Consider the following 13,353-nt stretch of genomic DNA (forward strand, 5'->3'; position numbering starts at 1 on the left):
TAAAATCGGTGTTGATAGATGAAATTGTTACGACCGTTAGCCAGCAATAACTGAACTGAAGTTTCCTTTGCCCTACACAACCAAAACTTTTCCCACACACTCAATATACATTCATAATGCTTGCATTGCCTTTTTTCAAGAGTGAAATTAAAAAACATCTTCAAAAAATGCAATTTTCTGCTCGGTACTCACTGTTGTTTTTCTGCCGCATCGCCCGTTTTTTAATTTCTCAATACATGCAATATGCTCAACGCTTTATATTTTTGGTCACCAAGCGTTGTACACTCGGGCACCAGCCTACTGGATCGACGAACTGCCAAACCGCGGCCGACTCAGACTAGACCATTCTGTGAAAGGGGTGTTACAAGGCAGTGCGGTAGTGCAGGTCCTGCGTGCATCATTTTTTTAAAGAAATTTAGGCCTATTTGTGGAGAATTTGTTTCTTCTTCAAAATGTAATAAAATACATCAAAGATGGCAGTCAATGACGCGTAGGCCTCCAATTACAACCCATTAATACAAGGCCTGCATTCTGCCTGGATAGTGGCTGGGGTTTATTTAGTTTTATTGAAAATATAAATCAATGCATTTTTCCTTTATTGCCATAATTTCTTCATAATTCTGCAAAGGTTTTTATTAAAGCAGTTAAAGACAGTGGACACTATTGGTAATTGTCAAAGACAAGTCTTCTTACTTGGTGTATCTCAACATATGCATAAAATAAAAAACCTAAGAAAATTTGAGCTCAATTGGTTGTTAAATTTGCGAGATAATAATGAACACCCTTGTCACATGAAGTTGTGTGTATCTGATGCTTGATTTCGAGACCTCAAATTCTAAACTTGAGGTCTCAAAATCAAATTCGCGGAAAATTACTTTTCTCTTGAAAACTACGTCACTTTAGAGGGAGCTGTTTCTCACAATGTTTTATACTATCAACCTCTCACCATTACCCATAATCAAGAAAGGTTTTATGTTCATAATTATTTTGAGTAATTACCAATAGTGTCCACTGCCTTTAAACTCAATAAAAGCAAGGTAACAACTTGTGTTGAAGTGTGCGCAGCAATGGTTGCACAAAGCCATTTTAAAAAAATTATTGTTTTGATTTATTATTTTTCTTGGTGTACAGGTTCCTGAAGACTTTGTTTCCAGAGAATTATTTGACACATTGCATGTGTACATCATCACTAAACCAGAATTACAGAACAAGCTTATTACGATGTAAGTATCAATCAACTATCTTCTACGTTAGTATTTCTTTGTAAAAGATCACTTTTTAAAGTTTTCTTAACAGTAGTTTTTTATTTGGAGAACTGTAATTGCTGAAGACAAAACAACTGGAACTCAAATTGGTGCGGGGAACTAGACATAGTGCTAGTAAAAACTGGGCTGCCGCTTATAGGCTTGATGCAACTCCTCCCCTGGAGACCTCTCAGGTTGGGGCGGCCAACACCACAATTGGGAGCGTGTCCCAAGGTTTGACAGTTCTGGGAAACGGGGAACTAAGTTTTGGGTGGGGCTTTAATCAGGAGTTTTCAAGGGTGGTGCGATCTGTTGGTGGAGGGCATCTCCACGAGGAAATTGTAAATTTCTATTGAAACATCTTAATAATTATGATCATAAAACCTTTCTTGATTATGGGTAATGGTGAGAGGTTGATAGTATAAAACATTGTGAGAAACAGCTCCCCCTAAAGTGATGTAGTTTTGGAGAAAGAAGTAATTTTCCACAAATTTGATTTTGAGACCTCAGATTTAGAATTTGAGGTCTTGAAATCAACCATCTTAAAGCAAGCACACAACTTAGTGTGACAAGGGTAATTTTTTTCTCATGAATATCTCGCAACTTCAACGACCAATTGAGCTCAAATTTTCACAGGTTTGTAATTTAATGCATATGTTGAGATACACCAAGTGGGAAGACTGGTCTTTGATAATTACCAATAGTGTCCACTGTCTATAAGTATCAGGTCTAGCTCTGTTATCAATAAATGCCAGTATCAATTGTACTACCAGGGGTGTGCAAAAAAGCGTGCCCCACTAGCCAGGAAAGTAGAAGATACTTGGCCAAGGTCTTACAGTTTGTTCCCCTGCCTTACCAGGGCAATAGTGTGAACTTTGCCATGAATGTATGCACTGCTCCAGACCTTCGTTTATAGAAATAGAAGGAGCTCTTTTAATTGCTCTCCTGAGAATACTCAGGAGCTCAATTTGAGCTCCTAAAAAATCACTCTCCTAAGATTGTCTAGGAGCTCAATTTATTTGACTAGCATACTCAGTTTATGATTACTAAATGGTCAGGTCGGCACGGAGGTACACAAATAAAATTTACAGACAAAATAAAATAAAACAACCCCAATCCCGCTCCCGTGTGACAAAATACCGCACGATTTTAAGGTTTTATGTTTCCTTTTTTCTAAAATGTTTCACATTTGATATAAAGCATTAGAAAAAACATATTTTCTTACGAGAAAATACGTCGTTGATCCATGGTTGATCTAGTAGTGTGTGTGTACGTCGTGTAGTAATAATGTACCTGGCTACGAGTTCGTAAAGCTAGCAATCTGTAATTGCGCTGCTCAATCTCGAGATTGCACAACAGATGTTGATTGAGCTACGCACGCCGACGGTATGCGCTTCGCCCTCGCATTTGCGCCGCCTGGAAATGCGCCAAAACTCCAACGTGACACGTTGAGTCTTGTCTCAATGCGTTTATTGCTGGTTCGTGTAGGTTTTACCAATAGAAGGCATTTAATATCACGCTAGTGCATCGTTCCAAAGCGACCTCTAGCGTTCAATGTTTCTTTAATTTATTGTCGCATGCAAAGTAACAACGACTGGCGTGTATTTTGCTTTTGTGTAATAAATAAAATACACCGTAAATGATCGAGGAGGAGCGCTGTCGATCGCGCACAGCCCATGGAGCGCGGTAGGAGCGCGAGCGCGATCGCGCTCCTCAAAAACAAAGGTCTGCTGCTCTCCAATGGACCGTTCCGGCTTTCCACTAAGCTCCGCCCACCGCACACGTGAGTAAGACACGTGTACGAACACTCCCAATGACATTCTGCAAGATTCTGCTGCGCGTGCTAAATATACGCGCACGCATGACACAGTTTGTCCGACCACAATCATTGCTGTGATTGGTCAAATGGGTGAACGCACACAGTTTGATTGGTAGGCCGGATCAGTCCATTGTGTCGCAAAAAACATTCACTACTACTTAAATACTTAAATAGTTCACAACTCGCATCAAGTATGAACCAGGCTTAAAGGCCGGGTTATAGGCGGTCGGGCGATGGTCGCGCGATGGAAATCTTGATGAGGCGATCATAAAAAAACACAGTTAATATGCCTCATCGATGACTACATGTATAAACTGTGTTTTTTAGGACTGCGCATCAAGATTTTCCACCTATAAACGGGCCTTAATTCATGTCGGGCTTTGTCAAGTAAATAAATAAACTGCAATGGAAACGGACTCATTGGGTGCATATAAATACATTTTTGGTGGACACAGAAAAACTGATAAGAGCAGGATTGAAACCCTTCAACTTCTGGATTTATCAAATGCAGTAATAACTGTCAGGTCAGGTTGGTGTCTTGCTTTGCCTTCCTGCCACCTCTTGCACCCCGGTTCAAATCTACCAGGAGCACTAGGCGGATTGGATTTTCAGTCCCTGCTTGACTCACCCCGGTTCTTGTGCATAAAGCGCTCGCCTCTCACCAAGGTGACCCCGGTTCGATTCCCAGCCGAGGCCATATGTGAGTTAAGTTGTGCGTTGGTTCTCTGCTGTGCCACGAGGGTTTTCCTCCCTCGGGAAAAATCAAACACTTTCGATCTTTAGTTGTTCTCCGTGGTCCTAATGGGTTGATGTGGCTGGCAGCCAAAGGCACCCTTGCATGCCTGCTTCTCGAACACGTTGTAGACCAACCTTCACAATTCAGCTTTTAGCTGAATAAGGATGATCAACCCCCCCTCTCCTAATTATTATTACAAATCACACCAGGAGCACTATGTAGATTGGTTTTTCAGTCCCTGCTTGACTCTGTGGGTTTTCCCTGGCATAACTCTCTCGGGTTTTCCTCCCACATCTAGAACTAATACTTCCTTCTTTGTCTTCTCGCCTCTGTGGGTTCCCCTGGCATAACTCTCTCGGGTTTTTCTCCCACATCTAGAACTAATACTTCCTTCTTTGTCTTCTCGCCTCTGTGGGTTTTCCCTGGCATAACTCTCTCGGGTTTTTCTCCCACATCTAGAACTAATACTTCCTTCTTTGTCTTCTTGCTTCCCACTTGGCTCTAATAAGAGCATTGAGAATATAAATCCCAATCTAACTGGCTATCTTGTTTCTTCTTTTTGTTTGTATCCACACAGAAATGCTCCCGGCCATAAGATCATTGGGTGTCCAGTCGGTATTCAAAATGCCAAATACTCCCGCAATGCTCTTCTCTTCAACCTTTGCTTTGTCTGCGATGCATCAACCAACACTGCCTGCTATGAGCCGCTTGTCAAGAAACTAGCTAGCTACCTTATAACGTTAGAGGTACGTATGAAAATCATGTGGGCCCAATTTCATAGAGCTGCTTAACAGCTGATTTTGTGCTTACTGTGCGATTTCCATTTCATTGCACTGCTAAACTGTAAGCACACAAAAAAGCGTGCTAACCATTTGATGCTTACTGTATGAAAAGTAATGACGTAACAATGTAAATCAATAGTGAACGTGTAAGCTGGCTGTCTAATTTTCTTGCCAACCTGTGGAATACATGAATGATTAAGAACATTTTTCTGCTAAAGTTGGCACAAAAGTTTGCTTATTGTTAAGCAGCGCTATAAAAATTGGCCCGTGGCTGCATGTTCGGGGCTTGTTGGCTACTCTCAACTTAGTGGACAAGAGGGTGATGGCCATTGGATCTCCAAGCCCAGCCCCATATGCAAAAACAATAGACCGATCCATTAAGCTCCTTCCCATTACGTATTGACCAATCACAACGCAACAAAGGTCCGACAAATAAGGTCCGACATGCGTGCGCGTATCTTGGCGCGCGCAGAAGAGTTGTGCAGAAAGGCATAGGAGAGCCCCCCCGTGTTCTTGCTCACACGTGCGTTGTGGGCAGAGCCTACTGGATTGGTCTATTACTGTCAGCAGTGACAGCAGGGTTCATCCCTCAGTGGATGGCGCAAGAAAACTTGGCCGAACACGAGCAACTGGCCCAAGGTTTGACCTACTTCCACTCACCTAAAAAGGTCAAAGTAAAGATCATGTCCTGATTTGAACTTTTCCAACTTAGTGTGTTAACACTTACATGTAGTATCCCAATTACTAACCACAGAATTAAAATTTCTATTTGAATGTTAGTTCTGCTGAAATTTTTCCTGACAAATTTGATTTATAAGGAAAAAAACAGTATTTTTCTGGGCATTTTGTAATGGTTGTACAGAAATAAATGGTTAGGGTTAACAACAATTGTTTAATTTTTTTATTTGATTTGGGGAATTGACTACAGTGGGATTCAAACCAACGACCTCCGGATTAACGTGCCGGCGCTCTACCAAATAAGCTATCTATCCCTTTTTGGCGGTGTCCCTATTTTGTCAATATCTTTGTTCGGGGGTGCCAGTCAGATGATTTTGGGGTTGAACAAAGAGTTGACATTTCAAAATTTACCCAGTCAGTTTCCCTTGTGGTTTATATTGATATCTGACACAAAAAGTCGCATCCCCTTAAGGTGATCCCCTAGCTGCCGCTTCCCAGGTTGTATCGTAATTTAGGTGTGATCCCTGGCTACACGGCAGTTAACGGTTGCATGGCTTCTGACTGGCACCCCACTCTAGTCAATTCTTTGTTCAACTCCAAAATCATTTCAAAAACTACCCAGTCAGTTTCCCTTGTGGTTTACATTGATATTTTTTTATTTATAAAATACAAGAGAATGCAGTAGGCTTGTAGTATAAAAATCAAGTGTCAAATAGTTAACCACAAGGGAAACTGACCGGATAAATTGTTAAATGATTGGAGGTTAGACAAAGAAAACTTGTCTAGAGCATGATTTGAACCTACGCCCTCTAGGTTAAAGTACTTGGACTCCATGTAACAAATTTATGGGTTTTTCTGTTTCTCATGCTATTAATTTTGGTTTTTACCTAATGTGTGTTAGCACTGTATACTCAGCACTTTCCCGAGTCCTTTCAAAAAATATCACAGCCATGTTACTCGGGTGGGATTCGAACCCACGACCCTTGCAATTCGAGAGCAGTGTCTTACCAACTAGACTACCGAGGTTTTCCGGTAGCTAGAGGCCGTTCGAATCCTTTATTTTGGCAGCGGGTACCGCAACGATATAAGAGATGTTAAATTTGCATCGGGATAAAGAATATTAATTTTTGTTTTGTACTCATACTAGTTGGAATGCGGCTTCCTGTCGAAAGAAGAGAGTAAGAATCGGTTACTGGGCATCCTGACAGACCTTCTGTCACAGCTTAACCAACACGGCAAATGCTCCATTCCTATCAGTAAGTATAGTGGCTTGGCTTTTACACATATCAGGGATGATATGTTTCCGTATTTTATCTGAATTCAGACTTTTTATGTTGGATTATTGAAGAAAATCAGGCGATATTTTCCCCACATATGAAGAATGCTACTGTTTGGTCTACTTATGTTGTGCTGCGGATACTGTTCCCCAAAGTTCATCTGAATCTTGGTTCTTGGTTTAAAAAAAGTTGAAATGCCATCATTTTAAACAAACCTTAGAATTTCGTATCCCAGTTTCAGACTTTTTTTGTAAGCAATGATCCCTCTCACCCCCGAACATTGTGGTATTTTACTCTTGCAGATGAATCCAACACCATCCACTTGAAGATTGTTTCTCCAACCAAAGACCCGCCTCCTGTTCTGGAACATCATGTACCGATGTTCTTGACGGACAAAGAGTCGTATGATTCCAGTCAGTGGGATCTTACTACACAGCAGGTCAGTAAGCGTATGACAACATATTCTCAATAAATAGTACATTATAGGATTTGAGGCGTTGCATGGTGAGGTGTCAATATATATTTGGTTTGCGGTAACACCATGTGTGTATCTACTTGCCAGGTTGAGTTTGTTCTTAGAGAACTGTCTTGCTTTATTCTACTGCCGCGGCGTAGATAGTCGGGGGTTCGGGAGACTTCTCAGTTCTGTCAAGAACTGTCCTGCTTTGAACTATAACCCACACATATTTGCTTCAAAGTTGGTAGTTTTCCATTGACTTTGCGAACTAACACGGTCGGCAATTTATGGGAGTCAAATAAATTGCCGACCGTGTTAAGAAAGAGATAATTTCTCACTCAAATATTAAAAGACATCAGGCTTGTTTTTTATATATACATGTATAAAGTAGATAATTGTCACACAATAATTTTTTTGATTTTTGGGGTTAAACAAAGAATTGATTAGAGTGGGATTCGAACCAACGACCTCTGGATTAACGTGCCGCACAATACCAACTGAGCTATCTAGCCCTATGTTGGCGGTGTCAACATAGGGCTAGATAGCTCAGTTGGTATTGCGCCGGCACTGTAATTCAGAGGTCGTTGGTTCGAATCACACTCTAATCAATTCTTTGTTCGACCCCAAAAATCAATTCAAAGTTTACCCAGTCAGTTTCCCTTGTGGTTTAACTTCATACTGATACAATAATTTGTTTGTCTCTTTCTTGAATCAGCATTGCGTTGACAAAAACCAGACTAATATAAGCCCCAAAATTTCACAATGGAATGGAGCAAGACCTGACCAGTTTGAATTGTTTTCTTTATAGATCTTGCCATTCATTGATGGAGTCAACCATGTACAGAGGATTGCCGCTGAAGCTGACGTGGACATTAACCTCGTCAAGATCTGTCTCCAAAACATGCTGTAAGTGTTATTTTGCGATTCGAAAGGAAGGGGGAGTTGACATAAAGAGTTATATATAGGAGCAAGAGGGCGCACTGCCCTATATGCGCGACTCAGCATGCGCGCATGCAGCCATTTTATAAGTTGATAAACAGCATTGCATAGCATTTATTTTTCATTCACACCGATGTGTAGGGGTGCATTTTGGCGGCTGTAACCACTAATTGTTTCTGACGTCATAACCAAAACGGTTACCGAGCTCACAACTTGGTTATCGTTCTGAACAGCAGAACCAACGACCAACAACTGAAACAGTTTTTGGTTGTGGTCGCCAAAATGCACTCTAGGTCTCCTTCGTGTTCAACGTGCGTACAACATTCATCTTACAAAATGGCACGCGTGTCTCCTCGGGTCCCATTGCATTTATGCACCCAGCATCACTAGTGCGCCCTCTAGTTCTTATAATACTCCATGCCTTGACATCAACAAATTGAAATACATGGCACAAAAACAAATGAAAGCCAACAGTCTGTATTTTCAAGAATTTGTTCTTGGATTAATGGTTTTGATACATTTTGGTACCACAAAATGATGATCGATGCAGCAGGTCTCAAGAAACACAACCCAATAAGTGCCTACACTTCTAGATCACGTGCCCTTTGGTTACCTCAAATGAAGCGCCCTCTGTTGAAACACAACTAGCAGTATGAGTGCAGTTCTTGTTGCATAAACTTGTTTAGAAGAGAAGTCAAAAGTCGCATCATTCAAATGCTTTTTCGTATAATATACATGTAGCATGTCAAAGTTGACTTGTAGTCCATACAATTCTTATTATTGGTTGCATAGATAATCTAATTCGTTGCTAGTTTTTTGAGGATAGACTTAAATAATGTCTGGTACAATGACTCGCTTAGTCACAAGTTAACGCATACATTTGAATTCCTCAGACTACAGAGACAGTTGCTATGTCAAATGGTTCGGGGCAAGCTTTTGTATAGCAACCGCCAGATGAGCAAACCCCGGTACCATTGTGCCACACACATCCATTCAGAATTAAGTATGGGTTTTTATTGTCTTAACTACGCACAAGTTTCCCCGATTTATGTGACACACTGTTTCCATACTCTAATGAATTCAAGTTTAGAGGGAGCCGTTTCTCACAATGTTTTATTCTATCAACCTCTCCCCATTACTCATTACCAAGTAAAGTTTAATGCTACCTTTCATTTCTTTGATGAAACATGTACATGTACCTCAGTTGGTAGAGCACTTGAATGTTAATCTGCTGTAGTGAATTGTCTTTTTTCAACCTTAAAGTACATGTTTTTAAAATTTACCTAGTTACTTCCATTGTGCTTTATTGGTTTATTTTCAAATTCATTCAAGTGATGTTCAAAATGTGCACTCAAAACCCACCTTTTTTTTTTCGTACCTGTCGTCTTTGTCTTTGTTCTGTCTTTCCCCCTTCTTTCTTCAGCGCCTTTGGCAACTTGATTTGATACTGTTAGTATTACTATGAGTTTTCAACCACACTCAGCAGCCTTTTTTTTTTCGAACATGTCTCATTTGTTTTACAGGTACTACCGAGTAATCACAATTGTTCCTATATTCCAGGTAAGTCTTTGTACATCTTTGTTCAATTCACCTCTGTAGTATACAAATATTGACTGCTTCGATTGCTATGGTTAAAACTATGACTCCCAAGGTGAACTCCTGAGCGTTCTATTTTCCCCAGGCGAAGAATATTTGTTTTTTAACACCCCAAACATTTCTAAATACTGTACTATTAAGTTACAGACCTGAATGCTACAATAAATCAAACCAACATGCGACTCTTCTTAACTTCTTAACACTTTTGAACATGTTACTGTGCTGCATGTTGTGTCATGAACCAGACTTTATGGGGAAATGTTCATGGTAGAAAACATTGTGAGAAACTGCTCCCTCTGAAGTGACATACATAGTTTACGATAAGAAGTAATTTTCCACAAATTTGATTTCGAGACCTCAGACTTAGAATTTGAGGTCTCAAAATCAACCATCTAAACGCACACAACTTTGTGTGACAAGGTTTTTTTTCCGTTCATTGTTATCTCGCAACTTCGACGACCAATTGAGCTCAAACTTTCACAGTTTTCTTTTTTTTGTATGCATGTGTTGAGATACACAAAGTGAGAAGACTGGTCTTTAACAATAACCAATAGTGTCCAGTGTCTTTGAGTCCCTGCCTAACTGCATGAGTTTGCCCTGGAATCTCTAGGGTTTTCCTCCCACATCTAAAACTCAAACCTCCTTCATAGTCTTGTTTCCGTTGGGTTCTTGGCTAGTACAGTGACTAAGTTCACTTTTCTCAGATGTCTTGGCGTCAGTAATCACATCCAGAATAAATATAAATAAATATATAATAGATAAGAAACATCTTTTGGTAACCTAGGTAAATAAACTACTTGTAGCAATACATTTTATTTTGCATGCGCGTTGCCTAATAAACCAAATCACTTGATAGCCTTTTTGTGCATTTTGTTTCAGTATTCTAATGTGTACATCACCCAACCGGATATCAATAAAGTAGTGGAAGACAAAGAACTGCAGGAGGAATGTATAAAGTATGTGAGAAGAAATGGTAAGCAAAAGTATTTCCTGTAGGATTCAAAACAGAGGTAGAGATATAGAGATACAGAGAGATAGCGATATAGTCCCGGTTCGTACTAATTGGGAAGAAACGGTAAGCAAAAATATTCCTTGTAGGATTCAAAACTTTGTAAGTTGTAATCTCTGTAAGGCTTTCAGTAACACCATGGATTATAGTCCCGGTTCAAACTTCCTGCGAAAGCGTAACCAACTGTCAAATCACATGGCTGTTCACGCAGCGAATGTTTCGCAGGAGCTAAACACAGTACAACTGTTGAGAATTTTCGTTGCGAATCTGTGGCGTCAAATTTGTTGCTTCGCATTCGTAGGAAGTGGAGTGTCGATATGCAATTTGCAGTAACCTACTGTGATACTCTCTACTTTGTATTTAGAACTTTTCTCGTAAGAACTGTCTTGCTGCTAAATTTATTGCATGCTCTCTGAATGTATATATTTACACAGTGAAGTTTGCATTAGAATTGTGTATGTGTTGTGATTATTGCTCTGTTTGTTGTACTTTCTCTTTGTGACTTTCATTGTTGCAAGTAATTTTTTAATTTGTATACATATCTCAGTGCATTTTTTATGACATCATTGCATTTCTCCAAATGTGGTTAATCTGTCTTACTGCTATATATCTATTGCAAGCTCCATTGATGTAGATTTTTTTTTCAACAGTGAAGTTTGCATTACAATTGTATGATGTGTTTTGAATATTGCTCTATTTCTTGTATTTTCACATTGTGATTTTTCTTTGTTGCAAATTGTCACTGATTGTGGCAACATTTTGATATATTTCAGTGCATTTAACTATTTATAACCTCGTTGAATTTCTCCCAACTTTTTAAGAATTGTCTTGCTGCTATATCTTTTGCGGGCTCACTGAATATATATATTTCAACAGAGAAGTTTGCATTACAATTGTATGAATATATGTGTTTTGAATATTGCTCTGTTTCTTGTATTTTCACATTGTGATTTTTCTTTGTTGCAAATCGTGACAACATTTTGAAATGTTTCAGTGCATTTTGAATTATTTATGAACTCATTGCATTTATTCAATGGCTGCTATCCATTGCTGCCTCCATGCATATATATATACATATTCCCACTGAAAACTGAAAAGATTGCATTACAATTGAACATTTCTTTTGAATATTGCTCTGTCTTGTATTTTCACATTGTGATTTTTCTTTGTTGCAAATCGTTGCAACATTTTGATATATTTCAGTGCATTTAACTTTTTATGACCTCACTGTATTTCTCCTAATTTTCTTGCTGCTATATCTATTGCGGGCTCTCTGAATATATATATAGATTTCTACAGAGAAGTTTGCATTACAATTGTATGAATATTTGTTTTGATTATTGCACTATTTCTTGTATGTTCTCATTGTGATTTGTCTGTGTGTTGCAAATCGTTGTAGCACATATGTGTATTTATATATTTCGGTGCATATTCTCTATTTTTAAGACCTCATTGCATTCCTCCAATGGCTTTTATCCATTGCTGACTCCCCCTGAATATATATTTCCACAAAGAAAATTGCATTACATTTGTACGAACATGTGTTTCGATTGTTGCTCTGTTTCTTGTGTTTTCACATTGTGATTTTTCTTTGTTGCAATTTGCAAATCTTTGGAACATTTTGATATGTTTCAGTGCATTCTTACCTATTTGTGACGTCATTGCATTGAACATTTTGTATTATTATTGTATGTACATGTACATCTTGTGTTTTCACATTGTCATGTATCTTTGCTTTGAAAACTTGATACCGGTGCATTTTCACTTTTTATGACCACATTTCATTTCTCCCATTTTGGGCTCTGTTGTTATTCTGATGCATGTTTCCTTCGTTAATCGTTTCTCTTATTTTCCTCCCACAGGTTTTTAAATGTATTTTGTGTTGTTCAATAGCTTAACTAGGTTAGTGTAGGCCTACTCTTCTTGATTTGATTTAATAGTACCCCCCTTGAAAAGTACATCTGGGTTAAAAGGGTATATGTAGGGTTTTTAATGGCCGTTTAAACTGGCAGGTTGTTGCCTAAAGGACTTATCCACTTTTGATTATTTTCGTATGGATTAATTTTCATGATTTTAATTTTGTTCACTGGAATTGTGTTAAATTGTTATGCGCTCTCGAACAGGCTGGTCCTGGAGAGAGCACAATAATAAGTTCAACAAATTATTATTAAATTATTATTATCCATGGGCTAGGTTATTGCACGGCCACGACTCTGCAAGAACAAGTTTATCCTCATCTCGCCTTGAGTAATCTGAGTTGAGTTTGTGTCCATTTCGAGTGCTGAATAGCTCCTTGCACAAGAACTTGTACAGAATATACAGACTAAAAGATAATTATTACAAATATATGAACATTTATTTATGAATGATTATAAAAACAATAATATAGGCCTAAATATTTTAAGTTCACATTGTAGTAGTAAATAGGCCTAAGAAAGTGTTGACATAAAGTTCTTGTTGGCAAGTTTTTAAAGATTGCGCCAAGTCCAGATGTTCATATCAGATGTTTTTCCTATCTGCAGAAAAGGCAGACGCACCAACCATCAGGTCCATTATGCATCTGTATGGAAGTTTGCGCTCCGATATCAGTGTCAAGGACCTGTGCCTACGATTTGACCCCAGGGCTTTGAATATTGATGAGAGGTTAGTTATTTTTCTGTCCCTCGTTGTTCCAATGTTGGAGTGGAAAGCCTCTTTTGTCCAGGAAACATGCGAGCAAATCTTTTGTACTGCTCCATGTTTGAAACCTTCGGCTACATCATAGAGTTATATATAAGAACTAGAGAGCGCACTGGGCTATATACGCGCTCCGGCAT

General features: G+C 39.0%; 1 protein-coding gene across 2 annotated transcripts in view; it reads left to right on the forward strand.

Annotated features, from left to right (window-relative positions):
• Positions 1 to 13,353, forward strand: part of LOC139954565 (GATOR1 complex protein NPRL2-like) — a 62,577-nt gene that overhangs the window by 823 nt on the left and 48,401 nt on the right. For both annotated transcript variants that reach the window (XR_011788125.1, XM_071954428.1), the window contains exons 2-9: positions 1,132 to 1,223; positions 4,377 to 4,545; positions 6,407 to 6,515; positions 6,839 to 6,975; positions 7,802 to 7,899; positions 9,456 to 9,492; positions 10,408 to 10,501; positions 13,060 to 13,180. Coding sequence is in view for 1 of the 2 variants with exons in the window: in XM_071954428.1 (XP_071810529.1) it covers positions 1,132 to 1,223; positions 4,377 to 4,545; positions 6,407 to 6,515; positions 6,839 to 6,975; positions 7,802 to 7,899; positions 9,456 to 9,492; positions 10,408 to 10,501; positions 13,060 to 13,180 (857 nt within the window). In the remaining variant the exon portion in view is untranslated. The remainder of the gene's footprint in view (positions 1 to 1,131; positions 1,224 to 4,376; positions 4,546 to 6,406; positions 6,516 to 6,838; positions 6,976 to 7,801; positions 7,900 to 9,455; positions 9,493 to 10,407; positions 10,502 to 13,059; positions 13,181 to 13,353) is intronic.

Source organism: Asterias amurensis, chromosome 2 (genome assembly GCF_032118995.1).
Source record: "Asterias amurensis chromosome 2, ASM3211899v1".
In the NCBI taxonomy this organism is placed as follows: Eukaryota; Metazoa; Echinodermata; class Asteroidea; order Forcipulatida; family Asteriidae; genus Asterias; species Asterias amurensis.